General features: G+C 39.0%; 1 protein-coding gene across 1 annotated transcript in view; it reads left to right on the forward strand.

The window, feature by feature from the left end:
• Positions 1-3,603: 3,603 nt before the first annotated feature.
• trip4 (thyroid hormone receptor interactor 4) overlaps positions 3,604-20,024 on the forward strand; it is a 76,766-nt gene continuing 60,345 nt past the window's right edge. The window contains exons 1-11 of the mRNA XM_083912146.1: positions 3,604-3,772; positions 6,787-6,968; positions 7,186-7,316; positions 7,523-7,741; positions 7,865-7,943; positions 8,039-8,144; positions 8,306-8,521; positions 8,622-8,751; positions 8,991-9,181; positions 9,333-9,457; positions 9,586-9,677. Coding sequence (XP_083768272.1) covers positions 3,693-3,772; positions 6,787-6,968; positions 7,186-7,316; positions 7,523-7,741; positions 7,865-7,943; positions 8,039-8,144; positions 8,306-8,521; positions 8,622-8,751; positions 8,991-9,181; positions 9,333-9,457; positions 9,586-9,677 — 1,551 coding nt within the window. The 5' untranslated portion in view covers positions 3,604-3,692. The remainder of the gene's footprint in view (positions 3,773-6,786; positions 6,969-7,185; positions 7,317-7,522; positions 7,742-7,864; positions 7,944-8,038; positions 8,145-8,305; positions 8,522-8,621; positions 8,752-8,990; positions 9,182-9,332; positions 9,458-9,585; positions 9,678-20,024) is intronic.

Consider the following 20,024-nt stretch of genomic DNA (forward strand, 5'->3'; position numbering starts at 1 on the left):
AACACCGGCTGTAACGGGAACTGGAACAGAGGCAGTTTGGAGTATTTTGGTGCTGCGATGGTATTGCAACCGTGCAAGATACAGTCAAGACACTTTAAAGGTGTGTGTTGTGAAAGAAGTTCTCTGGAGTCCTCAGTGTGTCTCAAATCATACAGGAGAGACTTAACCAACGACCGGGTCTCCAACCATCTCTCCCTGTCTCCAAGTCACATCAACATTTATACAGTTACATCAAAGCTCCTTACAAACACAAGGACATCAAAGTAACCGAAACACACTACCCAATGTTTATGACCCCATTGGATGTCATCAGTGTTTTACGACCCCCAAATGTCACCATTTGCAAACTCATGTGACTCCTATCCACAAACCCCCCCACCCCTAGCACTTATCCACAGCTTGAATGTTATGTTAATCAACATACAGGGATTTACATCATAGATAAATAAAGAGTTACAAAGAAGGTAATAAAGGTTGATTTAAAAGATACGTGAGTTGGAAGTAGGAAGTAGTTTCTATTTGAAAAGGGGACATTCATTCATTCATTCATCTTCAACCGCTTATCCCGGGGTCGGGGGCCGCGGGGGGAGCTGGAGCCGATCCCGGCTGACATCGGGCGTGAGGCGGGGTACACCCTGGACAGGACGCCAGTCTATCGCAGGGCACATAGAGACGAACAGAGACAGACAACCATTCACACCTACGGGCAATTTTAGAGTCATCAATTAACCTAACACGTGCATGTCTTTGGATTGTGGGAGGAAACCGGAGAACACGGAGAAAACCCACGCAGACACGGGGAGAACATGCAAACTCCCGAAAAGGGGACAGTATAACAAAAATGTGTCCTTGCTGAACAGAACTGTGAATTGTTTTCCAAATAAGAATACTTCCCAAAGCAATTTCAGTCAAAAGCAACTGGACTTGCTTATTTGTCTATTTGTCTATTATTTGTTCCTAGACAAATAACCAAGTCCAGTTGCTTTTGACTGAAATTGCTTTGGGAATAACGATGACCTGGACAAATGAGAACACTGCTGCTCCCTCGGCCTTTGCATTGTCAAATTCAAACAGATGACGGACTGATACTGCAGACTTTTTCACATCCAGCCAGCGAAAAACCAAAAATCTCCTCTAGGTAAAATAAAAACCCCACAGTACTCAAATTCAGCTCCTGTCGTTTTGTGTGGAGGGTCGATGAATCATTCGATTGCTTTCATCTAATTTAAGCGAGAGTGAATGAACGAACTGCACTGCACAAGAAGGCGGCTCCAGCCAGTTATAAAATATAGTTTTGAGAAAATAAATCAATTTTAAAGTGAATTACAGCGCACTTTCTCCCCACTCCATCAATAAAAGAAAAGCATATTGCAGAGAATGCTTGAGCAAAAAGTACTGAACAACTATTTGAGGTCTTTAAAACTTATAGGAGTCTTATAATTGACACAAGACGCATAATTAACACTTAACATGATTTAAACATGTAATACAAGTTATTCATAAGTACATATAATACATTAAAACAACCCCTGTGAGTTATTTTGTAATATATTATTGGATATTATTTATAATATGTCCTGCATGTTTTAGGTTTCTCTCTGCTCTAACACACCTGATTTTAATGATTTGCTCGTTATCAAGCAGCTGATGCTTGTCACAGTTTGATTATTGTTAGACTCTAACAAGTTTGATCATTGTTAGACTTATTGTTGGACACAGTGAGACAAAGGTGTTGTCCTGAGGGATCCATGAGCAGGTTTTAAAAACGAAAATATAAAACAAAAAAGGTGTTAAACTGATTATTATTACTTATTATACTCATTATATTCAAGTAGAAATGATCTTGCAGTGCATGTGATCCTGACTGACATCTCATAAACTTCAGAACTGAAAAACAAGAAGTTGATTTTATTCTCCTCCGCTGTCTCTTCTGCTCTCTTCTTCACTCCTCTTCTTCACTCCTCTTCATCTCTTGTGTTCAGAAGTTAGTTTTGCTTCACTGTCCACTCCTTTCCTTTGCAGCATTAATTTGATATCTTCAGTACAAGACTCTGCTCTTTTTATTAACTTAAAATGTTGTGTTTTTAAGTCATTTTCATTTTATTTTAAGTGTTTTTTTGTTTTTTTTGCTTGCTCATTTTAATGTTTGGGTCTTATTTTAACAATTTTATCATGGGACGCACTTTCTGACTGTGTCTGTAAATGATGCTATGTAACATAAAGGTATTATTATTATTATTATTATTATTATTATTATTATTATTAATATTAATATTATATTTACAATATTTGAGTAAATTGTCCCTACTGGTTAACCATGCATTGGCCTGGTATTGAAATAGTGATGTTGAAGTGCAAAAGTCATTCATGTCACCAAGGCGACATCCCTTTTTTTTTTACGCCAGTTGCCTAGCAACGGTGTTCTCACTGTTTAAAACACTAAGCATTATTGATTTTGAATTTCCCAAGAAGAAAACACCACCTCATTATGAAAGAAGTCATTACTTAGTCTTTAAAAACAATCTTCCTGTAAAGTTCTTGAAGCTGAAGGCGCCTGAATTTTACTACATTACAAAACCGCCACCTAGTGACCGAACTTAACCCTGAATGTTTATGTTTACAACTTGAAAAGGTCTACACACAATGCCAGAACTGTATTTCTAAATGTAGAAACAATAATAATATAAATTGAAATGTACACAGGCAGTAGAACATTTTTTTTAAAAGGGAATGAAGAATAACAAAAACATATAAATCTACAAAACTAAGGGAGTAAATTTGAAATACCTAAATAATCTAAAAGTTTATTATTTTTGAGTTTTAAGTTTCCTATAGTGGTCAAATATGATTTTAAAACCGACTCCGTAAAAAAATATAAAAGGAGGGTAATTTGTTAAGATCCATCATTTAATGGATATGGTATTTTACTAAGATCAAATGAATTATGTAAATTTCATCTGCTGAATATTTGGGATTGTTAAGAATTAGAATATATATTTTTCTTTTTCTTTGCAAGCACCTTAAGATAATAACAATTTCCTTTGTCCATTAATGATGCCCCTTCTTTCTTTACAGTGATGTGGAAATATGGTTATGTTGTACCCCACTGGATTTAACTATTATTTTTTATTTTTGTTTTGTTACTATATATATATTATAAATATATATATATAGTGCAAATCACAAAACACACACAAACACACACACACGCACACACACACACACGTATAAAGTGTTTTAAATCCTTAATAATAATAATAAAAACAATAATTATAATAACTTTATTTGTAAAGCATCTTTATATACATATATACATATATACATATATATGTGTGTGTGTGTGTTTTGATTTGCGCTGTCAAAACACTTTGTAAACTGCTGTTTTTAAAGATGCTATACTAATAAAGTTATTATTATTATATAATTTTTATTTCCTTGTTGTTGTTGTTGTTGTTATATTATTGTTATCATTATTAATAAAGTTGTAAAAAACCTTATATCTGTGGGTTGGTAGGAACCTTAATTCACAGCACGACTTGTCCCCCGGATGTGATTCTCTGCCGCTCTGTGCGCCTTTGTTATGTCGCCGACTGGAAACCTCTTCCTTCAGTGTTGGTTTGACACGACACCGCTAACGGCTACATTTCTACATTAACACATTTACTGTGAGCTTAGAGTTGAGTTGTTAAAACATGTCGGAGGCTTTGCTGCGGTGGTGTGTGGACCAGTTACACCGCCAGTTTGAGCTGGAGGCGTGTGAAGACATCGTCCGGTAAGTGACGTGAATGTAACCGTTAAATTACCGACAGCCTCCAGCGAGCTACTGTAGCTAACACCTGTCAGTGTACGGGACACACAGCTGGCTTTATAGGGCTGTGTTGTGTTTACGTGCTCCACTGTTAAATTAAACGTGTCAGTCAGTTAAAGTTAGGTCACTCTCCTTTGGTAACAGGGAGATACTCATATTGAGTAAGGGGGAAATAGTAATTACAGCAAATTGGCGTGTTTTTAGCGTTGTGTGATTTACCAACGGCACAAGAACACCTCACATTACAACAACAACAACAAAAATGTATAAAAGGTAATCCTAGCAGGTGACAAGTGGTGTCAGGTGGGCATCATCATCATCATCATTATCATCATCATCATCGTCATCATCATCATCAAACAGGGAGTGGCATTGAGAGGAAGCTCTTTTCTCCATTGCCCCGATTACACACACTATAAACAACGCACAGGCAGTGGCGGATCAAGGTGGTCTTGGGCCCTTGGGGTACTGTTTGTTTGGACCCCCCCCCCCCTCTCATTATTAATCATGCTTTATCAGAAAGAAAAAAAAACACTAGAAAAGAAGAAGAGTCTGCAACCTTGGGTTTTTCAAGGTTGTCAATATGTCCATTTAGGGGTCGTCCACACGAACACGGGAATTTTTGAAACCGTTTGTTCCTCTGCACGGTTTGGCCTTTCATCCACTCGTAACCGCATTTGTGGACTCCTGAAAGCGAAGTTTTTTGTAACCTGAGTACAGAGTGAACTTTTTTGAAAAGCCCGGTTTCAGCAGCGTCGTGTGGACAGGAGAACCGAGGAAAACCGCAATTTCTTGTCAACATTGTTTGACGGGCACACTGTGCGACGGTAAACAGTCAGTTGTATCCATGGAGATGTGACCAGCAGACAGAGTTGCTGTTATGGAAGACCGAGCCAAAATACTGGTGCCAAATTATTTGTGTGTGTCTCATACAACAACTACCACATTTTAATGAATTTTGCTGATTTTAAATTCATGAGTGACAGTGAAAAGTAACTCTGCCCGGTCTTTGCTCGTGGTTGTTGTTTTTCCGTTATGAATTTTTGCAGCCTTGTGATTGGCTAAAATGGCCTTCCTGTTAGGAGCGCTATCGCCACCTACTGCTGTGGCATGTGCATGACACTGTTTGAGGCTGATTTTGCGGTTTCGTGTGGACGGAGATAGTTTTTATCACACAGGTGGTGTGGACGGGAATTATTTTTTTAACCGGAGGCCATAAAAGTTTGGTTTAAAAATACCTGTGTTCGTGTGGAATAGGCCTCTGGATTTTTCTTTAGTAGATCTTGGTCCTGTTGTTCTTTCGGTCGTTGTGCTTTTATTTTTTGTGCTCCGCTATCACATGTACTTTCTGACATTTACTGTCTATTTACAGTGAGTGACGTATCCTTTGACAACAAATCTGACCTTATGAACCCGGTCACATGATGGCAGCTGATTGGGTAAATGTGTCCCATATCTGTCCAATCAACGACTTATTTTTTAAAAATGTTTCTAAGGTCCCCAATAGGAGGCACATTTTTTTCCCAGTGAGATAAATTACAAATAGTCTTGCCAATCCGGGGTCCCTGCACACCTGGGGCCCCTCGGCTGCAGCCTAGGCCAGCCTGTGCTTGAAATCCTTGAAAATCCATGAATTTTAATGTTGTGTTTTCAAGGTTTGAAAAGTGCTTAGATTTTTGGATGAAGTGCTTACAAGTGCTTGAAATTGTATCTGCATTTCTTTCACAACAAACAGCCACAGAAGAGAACTTTAATTTCTTTCTTTCTGGTGTTATGAAACACAATTTGAGCGTACGTGTTTATAGGAATATGCTATTTAACCACAGCTATATGGTGCTGGAAAGGCTTGAAAATGGACCTTGAAAGTGCTTGAAAAGTGCTTGAATATGACCTTGAAAAAGGTGTACGAACGCTGGATATGGATGAATAAAGTTGTACAGCTGTTACAGTAGCAGGTTTACAGTCCGACAGGTGTGTTGGTTACCCAGTGCTTTTATTCCCTCACTTGTCTGACTCCATTGAATTAATGTTTTCAAAAGTAACACATCCTGGGTGATGTAACTTTTTATCTGTGCTGTTTATGTCATGTGAATGATACGTTTTGTAACTGTCTTTTGTAACAATCTATAAGCCAGCAAACTTGAAGGTTGAATATGGAGAAGGAGCACAACACCGCCATCTAGTGTCTCAAGATTGTGACACCTCACAATATTTGCAGGTGCTGGTTATTACAACGACAAAAAAAAGTGTATAAAAGGTAATGATAGCAGGTGACAGGTGGTGTCAGTTGTGCATCATCATCATCATCATTTAGCAGTTAATAGTATTTAAGAGCCAGTTTCCTAATCTAAGTGTTTACTTGATGAATTTCAGTCTTGGGACCTGGTTCAGTGTGAAGATGATCTATAGTTAAGAAGTGCTTTGTAAGTTAATAGAAAGTGTTGTTTCCACAATATGGACCCATGCTGTTACTGGGTCGACGGGCATTTGGCCACAGATCTGTTTGCTGGTCCAGTTGTTATGATATATTCTGGTACCATCTGTCCCAGTTCTTTCTTTGCCGTCAGGGCCAGAACCTGAAAGATAAATAATATAGAGATGGTTTTCTAATTTAGGTGACATGTGAACATACCTGTATAAATCGTCTGTGATCAATTCAAGCAATAAATTTGGAATTAGATAGGTGTAATATCGAGATAGTCTTCATTAGTGCTCTGTTGTACTACACATCAAAAGTAAACATGCAAAAAATTCCACTAGCAACTATTTTATCAAAAAGAGAGGGAGTAAAGAAATGTAGTACATATAAGACCTCATCTCATCTTCAACCACTTATCCGGGGTCGGGTCGCGGGCACATCAGACCTGTTGAAGTATATTAAATAGTTGTTGTTTTTTTAGGTCTTTAATGTTTTCAACATCCACTTTGATAATTAATGTAATTAAATTAAACGGTTACTGTGTCATCCTGCTGTCTAGATACATTCTGTCCATCGAAGATGCTGAAGAGATTAGGGAGTATGTGGGAGACCTCCTGCAGGGCACAGACGGGAGAAAGGGGCAGTTTATAGATGAGTTCCTTAGTAGATGGAAGAAGACTCAAAGACCGACCACAGATGCATCAAGTCTTTTTCTTGTCAAGGAACCTTTTTCATCACCAGGTAGGCCAAATAAATTAAGGTCTAAATTCCTTTCAGCCACTAACCTGATTAGAAGCTACAGTAAAGCTACTTGGGCATGACCAAACATTGTAAATAAATATAAATTCAAATGACTAAATGTCTTCTAAATGGAGATGCAATTACTGAGATATCCAAATGTATCCCAAACTTGCCATACGCAATATTTGTTGAAGGTAATTTATCCTCCTTTTTCTAGATTCACAAGACATGACCAAAGATACCCAGAAGAAGTCCAAACGAAAGGGCCGCAACAAACAAGAGGTGCTGACCGTGAGCCAAACAGAGCCTGAGCCAGAGGAAGTCAAAACCCCCATTGATCTGATGAGGGTGCGTAGTACACGTCACTCCTAAACATTTGTTCTCTTATTAACTACTTCATGAAGGTATTTCCCATGGTTTGAGTACACAGAGCGCAACACATTAAGTTGACTTGTAGACTATCCATTCCACTTCTGTTGTCATGCTAATTTTCTTACCTGCTCTATTTTCTTTTCTCCCGTCTTGTTTCCTCCCTTCATTCATTATTTTCTCAGGCCCAAGAAAAAAGCAGTACATCTTCAACAAAGAAGAAAAGTAAGTTTGTAAACCTCTATGCTAAAGAGGGACAAGACAAGCTGTCTATCTTATTCCCGGGTCGACATGGCTGTGAGTGCCTGGCCCAAAAGCACAAACTTATCAACAACTGCATCAGCTGTGGTCGAATCGTGTGTGAGCAAGAGGGCTCCGGACCCTGCCTCTTCTGTGGGAATCTGGTGCGTAAGAATTTGGAATCCTCTGAATCCTTTTTTTATTTTTATTTCAATCTACTGTCGTGCTGACAATCCTTATTTTCTTAGTGTAGTTTTCTTTACACACTGTTTTTTTTCCTGATTCAGGTCTGCACAAGAGAGGAGCAGGAGATTCTGCAACGAGACTCCAACAAAAGCCAGAAATTAAGAAAGAAGCTGATGGGAGGTGAGAGTCAAAACTAGTCCTAATTATTAAAATACTAAACTCAATGAAATAAGGATGTGGACCGATGCTATGATTTGTTTGAATTGTTTTGACAGATGGCGGAGATAGAGATTATCTCCCGCACCAAGAGGCCAAGATGAAGGCTGGCTTGGAGAAGGCTGTTCAGCACAAAGACACACTGCTGGAATATGATAGGAACAGGTATCATAAAACACGAGATAAGAGCTTCACAAGAATGAATGGGTCTACTGCTTAGTGTGCAATGTCTACACTTTAACTGGACATTTCAGTTACTGCGGAGGGTAACCATGAAACTTGGCGATGACACTTACCTGTCTCGTCTCTGTCTCCTTAATCTCCAGTGTCAGGAGAACACAGGTTCTGGATGATGAGTCGGATTACTTTGCCACTGACTCCAATCAGTGGCTGTCACCCAATGAGCGAGAAAAGCTGAGGAAAAAGGAAGAGGAGCTTCGGGAACTTCGTCATGCCTCTCGTAAGGACAGGAAGATCACACTGGACTTTGCTGGTAGACAAGTGGTTGATGAGGGAAACAACCTCAATGAGTACTACGACAAGTAAGATAATCTTTCTCTATTTTATTCAAGGCTGCAGAGGCAGATTTGTGTTGTGTATTCATGCTAAACACCTTCTAATTTTGAAATGTTTGCGTTTAAGGTTGGACGAGACCCTCATGGCTATGAACAGTGACTCTATGCCAAAATCACCTATGTATTCTGAAAGACGGGGTGGAAGGCAGACCCTCGGAGAACTGGTCAACCCCAACATACTGCAGTCTGCGCCAGAGGTAGGTCATTATTGACATGACAATAGTGACACCGTGTGGTACATTTCCAGCACTGCATATAAAAATAATTTTTCTTTGGTCATTTGTGCAGTTGTAAAATTTAATCGGAACATCAGTAAAAAAACATTTAGCCTAAGCTTGCATTATACTTTTTTTACATCACTTAAACCGTGCAGATGGTATTCACACAGATGAATACAAATGCTAATGAAAATGATGACAATGAATGCATTTTTCAGTATGTGGATGTTGGAGGCAGTGAAAGCTACAAGAGAAACACAAAGCAGGGAAAGAGCTCGGCAGAGAACAAGGGAGAAGAACGTCACAAGCTGCGGCTCCAAGACAAAGACTTGCAGGAAATGTCTGACGGGGGCTGGTGCCTCAGCATGCACCAGCCGTGGGCCACACTGCTGGTCAAAGGCATCAAGAGGTAAGGGGCAAATAAAATCCCAAGTGAGCTTTGAACGTGAACCAATTTGTAGTACAAAACTAAAAAGCCACAGTGCCAGTATGGAGACTTGTTTTCCACCAGGCCAATGAAAGTAGAAGTAAAGCTGCATTTTGTGTGTGTATGTGTGTAGGGTTGAGGGGCGAACTTGGTACACCTCCCATCGGGGTCGTCTTTGGATTGCTGCTGCAGCCAAGAAGCCCACTCCTCAGGAGATTGCTGAGGTGGAAGCCATTTACCGCCACATCTACAAGAAAGGTACACAGAGTTATTTGCTTCTAGATGTCTTACGTATAGCATTTTCATTTAAGTGCACACAAATCTTTGAAACTGAGTCTGTTATGAGCGTTTTAGTGGATCTCTGATTCCTCTTGTTTTCTGTGCAGAACCCAGGTTTCCTAAAGAATACCCCACCGGCTGCCTATTGGGCTGCGTCAACGTGACCGACTGTCTGTCCCAGGAGCAGTTCAGAGAACAGGTCAGTGAAACCTCACACCAAAACAGACTTATGGGTTTGCAAATACATCCGAGGTGTGGAGGAAAACTCAGGTCTGAAACCAGGCTATATCTCATTATTGAACCCTAAGTAGCCATAAGAGGAAGTGATAGACAGAAAGACCTGAATGAAAGTGTGAAATGGTGCCACACAAAACCGCTGTGATGTTTTGTGAAGTGGGTTTTCTTACATGTGACTTTATTTTGTTGAGATGAGAGTCAATGTTTGTGATCCAAGTACAATTCGTTTAAAATAAAAAGTCAAAAATGTGAGATTCACTTTTGGCTGACTTGGAGGACTGATTGAAGCTGTTGCTGTTTATGTTGTCGATTTTATTTTGTGTTGACTGCTTAAACTCTTAGAGCTCCCATTGTCCTCCTTTTGACTTTTCCAGTCCATCTTCCCTCGGAGGCTTTATGCTGAATACCAGATTTTGTTTCATCATAGTATTGGAATTGCATGGAAACGTAAACACACTCTTAAATTGGGATTTTATAAACATTCAGAGTCTTATTTCATCCAAGACCATGTTTACAGGACCAAAACACACACTCAAACAATGTTTTTAACAGTTTTAAATCATTGTGAATTACAGATTTATGGTTTCTTAGAGACAATCTGGTCAGTTTTATGTGTTCAAAGGATAGTTTTTCTTAAACCATTTCTCTTGTAATTCATGGAAATTTTACTGAGAGATACTGTATTTGACTGATTTGCATTTGCCCAGTGTTTAAAGATTGTTGCAATACAGCCTCTTACCAGCAGAGGTCAGACTGTACCTTTTTAACCAGCGACTCTCTAACACTTTACAGTATTCCCCACTAGAGGCAGCATGCACCTCTGAAACGCAAATACAAGCCCTCATTATACCAGTTACCTCCCATGAAATGATTCATATATACACATTAGGTTGGCATCAGGCTTTTGTGTTTATACAGCATACAATTACAGCAAAAAGGGCATATTTGTCTTACAGCTCCAGAAAACATGACTAGCAAAGAGTGATTTCAAATGAAACAATAGAGTGTACTGCTGCTTTTCTATGCTTTTCATTGTATGCCTTCCACTTAAAGTGAAATCCACCCTTAACCAGATTGTTACGAGGACTGCGGTTTGAATATGTGATGTGGCAAAGCATGGAGGGGCTCCACTGGCGGTATTGTCACTGACGCCTTTTTGGACTCATAAACTGTTTACTTGAGCTTTTACATCCATATTGGTTTAATTAATTGCAGTTTTACTAAGTATAAAGTGGAAAATACAGCCCAGAGTCGCTCTCCCATTCACTGTCAATGGAAAACATTTAAACCTAATTACATTGCCATCCTTGTTTACCCTGTAATTGCTTCTGGCTTTGGGAAAGACTGCTCTGTCTGAAGTCTATCGGTCTCATTCTTTCACAGTAAAGTACAGTACATTATATGTTTGTTATTATTAATAATGAAGTGATTAATCATATAGTCGATCGCCAGAAAATGGATCCCAACTATTATGATTTGATGTTTTCATTTTCAATAATTTATGCAAAAATGAGTAAAATATCTAAATAAATACACACCCTCATTTATTGAGGTTACCTATTCTTATTTTTATGTTGTGTATAACACCTACATGCCTTACTCTACTTACTCTGGTCTACAGTGAAACTATTTAGGCAGGGAAATGTGTAACACGCTACGCATTGCACAAACATGCCCAAAGCTACAAGCCCTCATACACATGTAAACACATGCTCGTATTGTTGATGAGATAATGAGACGCATCACTTTTGAAAATTGCACCATCCTATTTTTTATTTAAAAAAACAGAGCCATTTAAAAAAACAATCATCCCCTTCCAGGATATAGTGGTGTCTTATATCTCTGCACACATGTTTTAACATATGTGTCTTCATGCATAAAGACAGTTGTCTTGTTTGTATGTGTTTGGGTAAAACAAATGTAGCCTTAATAATGTGTGCTGCTACATGGTTTGCATTCTGACTGCCGGGACCTGTAAATCTAAGGGCTTTCCCCTTTTGTACTCTGTCCTCATTCTCTCCTCTACCACTCATTCCACCCAGGGCTGTAAAATCATGTTTGCAGGCAGTGTGACTGCCCTTTCATCCTGTGAAAGGGTGTATGTGTGTGCATGTGTGTATGTGTGTCTGTGTGTGTCCACTTGCACAGAGAAGCCATAAATAACACCCCCACCTAACACAAGGCCCCTCAGAAAAAAAAAGAAAGAAAAGGCAGATGTAGAAAATAGTGAAGCAACCAGAGAAGAACAGCTCTACCAAAGGCTTAATGATGGTGCTGAACAGTTGCTTAGTGCTTATTCCAGTCACCATTTTGGATAAAAACAGAGACTATTAGCTGTTTAGCATTTCAAGCTTGCTTCCCTCCATGTTAGCAGATGAGTGGATATTGTGTGAGTGCATAGTAGCACACAGCTGAGCGGCTGGGCTGGGAGAGTGGGCGAGGTGTAGGATTTACTGTCCTGTGCTGGCAGTTGTGGGTGGTTAAAAAGGGGGGTGGTGAAGGACAGGCAGACATTATTCTTCAGGCTTTTCTAAATCTGCCCCTAGTGATGGAGGAAATAGTTAGAGAAGGTAGAATGTGGGTGGATTAAGAGAGCATAAGAGAAACACTATGAATGCAATAAATGCAGTAAATGTTGTAAATATTTGAATATCACATATCCAGTGTGGTGGCGGTCGTTCTCCTGTTGGGGCACTGTTGTACAAAGCAGCACCAAAATCCTGAATCCCTGCTGACAGACAGTGTAGAAAGACCACCCCAGGCTGAGCAGGATTTCCATCTGCTTGACTTGGACCAATTCTTCCCCTCATTAGAAACTGACTGGTGTATTGATCCATTCTCCCCATAATCTCTCACTCCTGCAAACTCCCCAACCCCCCGTACTACTGATAATTGGCCAGCCATTATGATCTGTGCTCTGTCTCCCCCCACCCCCCACCCAGTGCTCACTCGGCAATGGGTGGAGACGTACGCCTCATCTTCCAACTGCAGAAGGCAGGGGGTTGGGAAAAAGAAAGATGTGTAGTAGATTGAAAATTGGAATGTTTTTGCAGAGTGAGATGATTAAAAAAGGATCAGAGAGCTCTGTCCAAGCTCAGCAGGTTTATGGGTGGTAGATATGCTGCAGATGGTTTACTTCACACATACAAATGACACTGAACTCTCCAATATTTTTACAATAGTACATTAAATAAAGCATAACTACACTTTGAGTACAACAATGATCTAATCATGCACGGACTCATTCTCAGTCTTCATAGGCTTCACAGCGCAGGCAAAGACACATCACGCCCCATACAGAGCTCAAATCGCACAATCATCTTACTCCTGTGGTGAAAAAATTGATTGGATCAATCCACACTCCTAATATGGGTCTAAATGTATTTCTCTGTTGCAAAGACCATATCACCAGCTGCAGAGCTACATGTCTTAGTGCATACAGAGAGGTCTAATCTTTTGGACAGGCATGCTGAAAGCAAAACCAGTGACTTCATGTGAAATGACTATGAGGGCAAGACAGCTAAGATTTTGTGAGTGTATGTGTGTTTTGTCTGTACATATGTTATCTAAATAAAGGGCCCTATTAATTTCCTGATGATGAAATGTTGACATAGTAACATAGTAATGTAATCTGGAAGTTTCAACATCCGGAGAGGTTTTTTTTTTTTAACAGTAATGCAGCCTAATGTCTCGCAGACATGCTTGATTTATTAACGTCAGGTCTGTTGGAGGCTGATATATAGCAGGTTCACTTGCACCGATGTACATCAGATAGACACATATTTGAGAGTGTGCTTGTATTGGGTGGTTTATAGCAGCGGTCCCCAACTGGTCTCGGGTTTCACATTTCACAATCCACTCAAATAATAACACGTATGTTATATTTGATTTATTAATTTCATATATAATGTAATTAATGATGGCTGGATTCCATTTAGCTATTGGTTTTAGGGTCCTGAGTGTGCATGCTGACTCACTGTGACGCTGACATGGCTCACTGGGACACTTCAGTTAAGCAGTTAATGTTATTAGTAACACATGTGCTATTTCCTACATACAGTATATTATGTAAGTCATATTAAGGCTTACAAAACCACTGACATTTAAAGCTCTGCAATAGCAGTTGTAACTAATTCAGGCAAAACCCTTTTTAACAACATAACTAGTTCATAGAACTAATTTGGTGAAAAGACGTAAATTACAAATTAATGTGGACATTTTGTTCAGATTAACAGTCATAGTGGAAGTCCCTGTGGTACTGAGCATCGTAGAGCTGTCAACCAAAAGATGTGTAAGGCGTTGTTTTGCGCCATTTCCCCCGAAATCCATGATTGGTTTTGGGTCATTCAGCAGATGTAAAATGATAACAGAGAGAAACATTTTTAATTTGCCCTCAAGAGACCAATAAAGGTCGTTCTTTCTTTCTTTCTTCCTTTCTTATATGTATGTCACAGTATCTACTGCATAGAATATTAGTATCTAAAAGTATCATCTACAGACATTCTATGCATGTAATACATAGATATTAGATATATACGTAATAGTATCATCTGCATACAGTATATGTATGTAATACATAGATAACAGATATATACGTAATAGTATCATCTGCATACAGAATATGTATATAATACATACATAATAAATATATACGTAATAGTATCATCTGCATATGTTCTATATATATAGGTACACTGATTAACAGCTAAAGATAGGTTTGTTCTGTCATTTGCATTTATGTTTTAGTTAACTTTGTAGCAATTAACAATAATTACAAAAATGTATACAGAATATTGGTGGTTGTTAATGAATCACACAATCCTGACAATGCAATAATTCTGTAGTCATATGACGTTTAAAATGAGAGGTTACCGTCAGTGTCATTGCACCAGTGCTCATAGGCCTTTATACTACTTTTATCTTTATAATGTCCAGATAATAAAACAATCCCTTATTTTGTTCTTCATTGTAACTTTCAGCTTCTTCATGAGTTTATATTGAAGCCCATTGCAGAATATACTGTATATACTGGACTGCAGCTCAGTAGATGTATGCAGCACATGTAAGATAACAGAACCCATAAGCATCCAGCACATCACATGGCTGCAAGCTTAGCCACTTATCTGTTAAAAGAAGTGCTGGTTTCTGTGGAATTCCATTTGTGCAAGCTCTCCCTCTGACCTCCAGAGTGGAGCTCCCATGCTTGTTAGGCTGGCTGGAAGCTCGGACTGATGCCTGCGTTTCCTTGTGTGGTAATGTGATATTTATATGCTGAAAGCCTTCCTGCCAGCATGCCACGCACACACACACACACACACACACACACACACGGATATATATTGGATGTATTCCAAAGGAAGGTAAGTAAGGCAATGCTATTTTTCTTCCCCCTCTTTCTCTGTGGGTGAATCCATAGCAGTGGCTGCTCCCCTCTCTTCCTGTTCCCCTCCCCCTCCATTATTCCACCTTCATATTTTCCTCCCACTTTCTCCCGAACAGTATGTTTTACAGGTCAGGGCTGTGAAATTGTATGCGTGCCCATTTCAATGGAACTATGCATTGTTCTCTCTTGCTTTCTCTCAGCTATCTCTGTCTGAACAACCCCAGTCACACATACACTCACATTCCTCCCCTTCCTCCCTTTTCCTTGCTGGGCAGTTTGCCATGACAGAGAGGTCAGACATCATGTGATTCTGCAGTGGTGTGCAGAATGCATTCAGCCCAGAGTCCCCAGGCACTGGATGACAACCAACCAAACCTCAGTCACAGGTTTTCAACAGCATGAAAAATACATAGAACCATCTGCCGGACTTGAAATGGCCTGATACACTGTTTCGAATTTCACTGCTGTCCTCAGACCACTTCACTGGATGCCAAACAGTTCCTGCTGTTGGGGAAACTGACAGTGAAGCCCCCTGTTTATTATCCCTCCTCCATCTTGTTCTGCTCATTTAACAGGACTTGTTCCTTTCGCTGTATGCTGATCACAGGAACTTGGAATAAAGATAAAGGCAACACGAGTCAATTCCGACAACTCCCTTTTGATGGTGTGAAAGACAGCAGTATTGACGAAAATGAATTAGACTCAAAGGGAGGTAACTGAACACCGAGCTGTATGAAGTGTTAGATTGAAAGCTAACCGGGTTCAAATTTGTCTTTCTTTATTCTTTAAAAATGTTCATTGTTATTGCTCTTTTAGATCAGACCTCTTCAACCTATGACTCATTTCTAAGGTATAAACTTCCATTCGTCTCTTTTCTGAACTAGAAAAGAAAGTGTCATGTAGTTTTTACAGCCCTTTAGAACATAAACAGGAAAGTCAACAACTTACTAATAATATTGCAGTTTAATATAATGGACTGTAGAAATGACACAATACGAAACCTTCTGAGTTACCCAGTTCTTGTTTTGTAATTGGTGCATTGACTAAAAAAAGACTAATATTAAAGATAATAATTAAAATTATATTAATTCTATGTTCTGAATTTTTAGCAGGGTTAATTACAATGGATCTAATATAACCTGTTACTGGTAATAAGGTGTTTTACAATATTCATATTAATATTTAGAGTAATGGAATCCCAAAGACCTTTATTCTCTATAATATATTCAACATATAAATGAACTAGAAGTGACTCACAGGAGAAGAAAGAAATATACCTCCTCTACAATTATTCCTTTGACGTTTTTTAACCCAATTTTTCATGATGCGTCTCTGTTGATTTTGTTTATTATAGAAATACCTTTTCATTTATTTTAACTTCTCAGACTTAATTCACACATTCCAGGTTAGCTGTATAGTGAGCTTCCCTGTCAACACATTTTATACAATGGTGTATTTAACATATATGGAAGAAAAACATGACACATTTCAATAGTATTAAATATTATGAGGGAGGGCACTTAAGAGGATCAAAGGAATTAAAATTAGTCAATGGACTGGAAATGTTACAGCCCAGACGGATTTAGTTTTTAAAGAATGTTTAGCTGCTGCTGTTGTTGTTGTTGTTGTTGTTGTTGTTGATTTTGAATGGCTATATTAGCAATTATTTTACGTCCCAGCAGATGCAACTGGAAGAGCCTTTTTGTTTTTAGTTTATGGGACAGTCGTCTGCTTCTCAGTTTGTGCTCTCTTTAAAAAAATGGCCCCGACTGTGTTAAACAATGTTTGCATAAAAACAGGAACAAGGAGACCTCTGTAGATTTTAATGTTGTGATCCATTTAGTGCCTTGCCACAGGCAAACTCTAACCCCCCACGATAAGCTTTAATGAAGCATAGAATCAATATGTTTGACATTTATCTCCCATCTCCACATCTGGTGTTTGTTGTTGATGCCCCAAAGTGACTCCTCATGAGGGTAGTGTCTGTGCCAGTTCTCTGCTTTGGAATGAGGAAATGAATGAAGGTTGTGTGGCACACTCAGTAAGCACTTTGCACAGAGTCAGTGGGCGGCCATGTTTCCCTGCTATGGTGTTATCCGCAATTGGAAGAGCTCGCAATTTAATCATTATTCTTTACGTCTGTTCCCATCCAAATGTGAGGACGGGCATTACCTCACTCATTACGTCTAGTCTGGCGGATTTTGAGTGTTTTTGCCAGAACTCCCCAGGTTGCCTGAGCCATTGCTTTATGTCATACATGCCTGTGTGTGTGTGTGTGTGTTCATTTGAGAAGAGATCTTTTTCCAGCCAAGCCCCGACCCAGCAGCAGTATAACCATAAGTATGTGTCCTAGAGAGAGAGAACCAGAGACAGAGAGTGAGAGACTCTCTGCCACTGCAGGGTCAGAGATTACAAACTCAATTGTACTCTGCTGGATGACATGTCTGCTCAGCAACTTCCTGCTAGCAACATCAGAGGGGAGGAAAGTATGGAGAAAGAGGGGGAAGCGAGGGAGGCTTCCAGTGCCATTAATCTTTCTTTCTTTGTGTGCAGCAAACTAAAAAAGTGCGTCTGACTTATTCCCAGGATATAATCACTGGAAAAAGAAAGGAAAATGTAATAAATAACAAAGTACAGCCTGTTATTGAATTTGAAATTATCTTTTCATCTTTATTTCTCTTTACGCACTGGAAATTCCCTTCTGATAATTCTTATATTATATTTAATAAAGATGATCTAATGCGTATTGGGGTTGGTATTGATCACTCATATATCATTCCAGTGGATTGATCCTATCCCACCGTATTTACATAGAGAAGAGCAGTAGAGTAGAAAAAAGACAAATAGTGGCAAATGATTTGTTTTGTTAACGCACTAATGGGATCATTTTTGATGAGTTGTCTTGGGTTTAAGTGTTTTCTGAAGATTGCCAGGGCATTTTTAAACAATCTGACTTGGAAATCAATAACCAACACAGCAGAGATTACCAGACTGAATTAAATTTTATAACCAAATTAAAGTGTTTCCTGTAACGTTTACTTTTGTACTTTAAAGTACCAGATGTGTGTGTGTGTTAGGGCTGGTATGAAAAACAATATAAAAAGTTTATTGTATCATATGCAGTAGATTTCTATTGTGTTTCTATCGTGATGTTGAGCAATCAGCAACGAAAATGCATTAAAGCAATATTAACATTATTTGGATGACGCTTTAGATTCTGATCCTTTCAGGTTTTGTTCATTTTGCAATAAAGTTCATAATTCAATTTAAAAAATACTCATTTGACAAGTATTTAATTCACACACAGAGTTTCTAAAAAATAGGCATTATCATGTTCTTATTTCAGACTAGACTAATGAATTATCAGAAAACATGCTGTAGCGTGATATATATCTTTATCGAGATATTAAATTACCTATATCCCCAAGCCCTAGTGTGTGTGTTATATACACCACTATTTGCCCTGCTGTGTTTATTAGAAAGTCTCACAGCTTTTGGCTCATTGCCTGTGACAGATGTGTTCTGTATCTTGGGTTCAGGGTCTTTGTCCAGACGTACACAATGTTCATCTGAATGCTGTTTCCTTTAGTGCATGAGCCCCATTAGTCTCACTCAATAAATGTCTTAATTCCACAACACAGGGGATTGTGGATTTGGTATGAACTGCTTTGGATGTAAATGGCAGGAGGAGTGTGATCATTATTTTCAATGAGGCTCTGGTGATATGTGCTGAGGGAAGGAGGGAATTCACCGCCTGCCTCATATACACCAGGTACCTGCTTGTGATCAAGCACAATTAACATCAAATACTGTATAACACACTTTTCCCTTTGAGTTGTAATTTTCCGCTGGAATGTCTTTAACTCTTTTGGGCCAACTCTCAACTTTAGAGCTGAAGGGTGAAACTACACAAAGTTTCAGAGTATCCACAAACACACTAATTTACCTGAGAATGGATTATTTATAGAAAACCCGCAATCTTTAATAAGAGCATAATAAAAATAAAAAATGTACATGCAATCCCCCAGAATGTCACAATGACAGTCACATTTTTTTAACATGTAAAAAAATGATATTGCATTGTTCAACATAGCCCCATCTTAAGGCTACAGCCACACCACCACGTTATATAAATAATCTCATTTATATTAACTTGGCTGGGAGTGTGCTGGTGTAAACAGGAAGCACGTTGTTTAACGGTACTCTGCGGTAGAAATTTATGGATGTATAGGTTGACAATACAGAAAATACTTAGTTAGAACACCAATGGCGAAACATAAGACCAGAGATTTATTGGTATGGAACAAGGACGAGGTGGAAGTAAGAGTATAAGGTGGTAACAGTTGGGGAAAACACAGATTGGGAGTCGTTGCAAAAACAAATATGGCGACATACAGTATAGAAGAGCGGCACTGGGAGCATGTTACGTCAGTGGAGGCAAAAGGAAAGGAGTATCTACACAAGGATGAAATCACTAAAGCTATGTCAGAATACCGAAGTGAAAAGACTGACTGTTTCTGCGTTATTGTTTCCAAAAGTCTCTGTTTCTCCCCATCCAGAATAAGACGCAACCCCAGAGTTTCCAAACTGAAACGTACAAAGCTGCTTTCCAAATGTCTCTGCTTTAGGCTCAGAAACACCCGAGTAGAGAAGATGCAAGACGTAAAATGTAACGAGATGTGTCTTTAAACAAAAACGTAGTAGTGCGGATATACCCTACGATAGATACGATTTGACCGCATTCAGCATGCTTTTTTGAATTCTCCATAGATGACGATGCAGACAAGTCAGTAAAAACATTGCCATCATCAAAATAGGTATTGAGAATCAATATGGAATTTTCTTACACCCTTCGCTGCCAGCTACAAATATTTCTTTCCTTGGCCGTATTTAGTGAAAATTCATGAAGCACATCGCGGACAAGCT

This window comes from Echiichthys vipera (assembly GCF_963691815.1).
Source record: "Echiichthys vipera genome assembly, chromosome: 1".
Classification (NCBI taxonomy): domain Eukaryota; kingdom Metazoa; phylum Chordata; class Actinopteri; order Perciformes; family Trachinidae; genus Echiichthys; species Echiichthys vipera.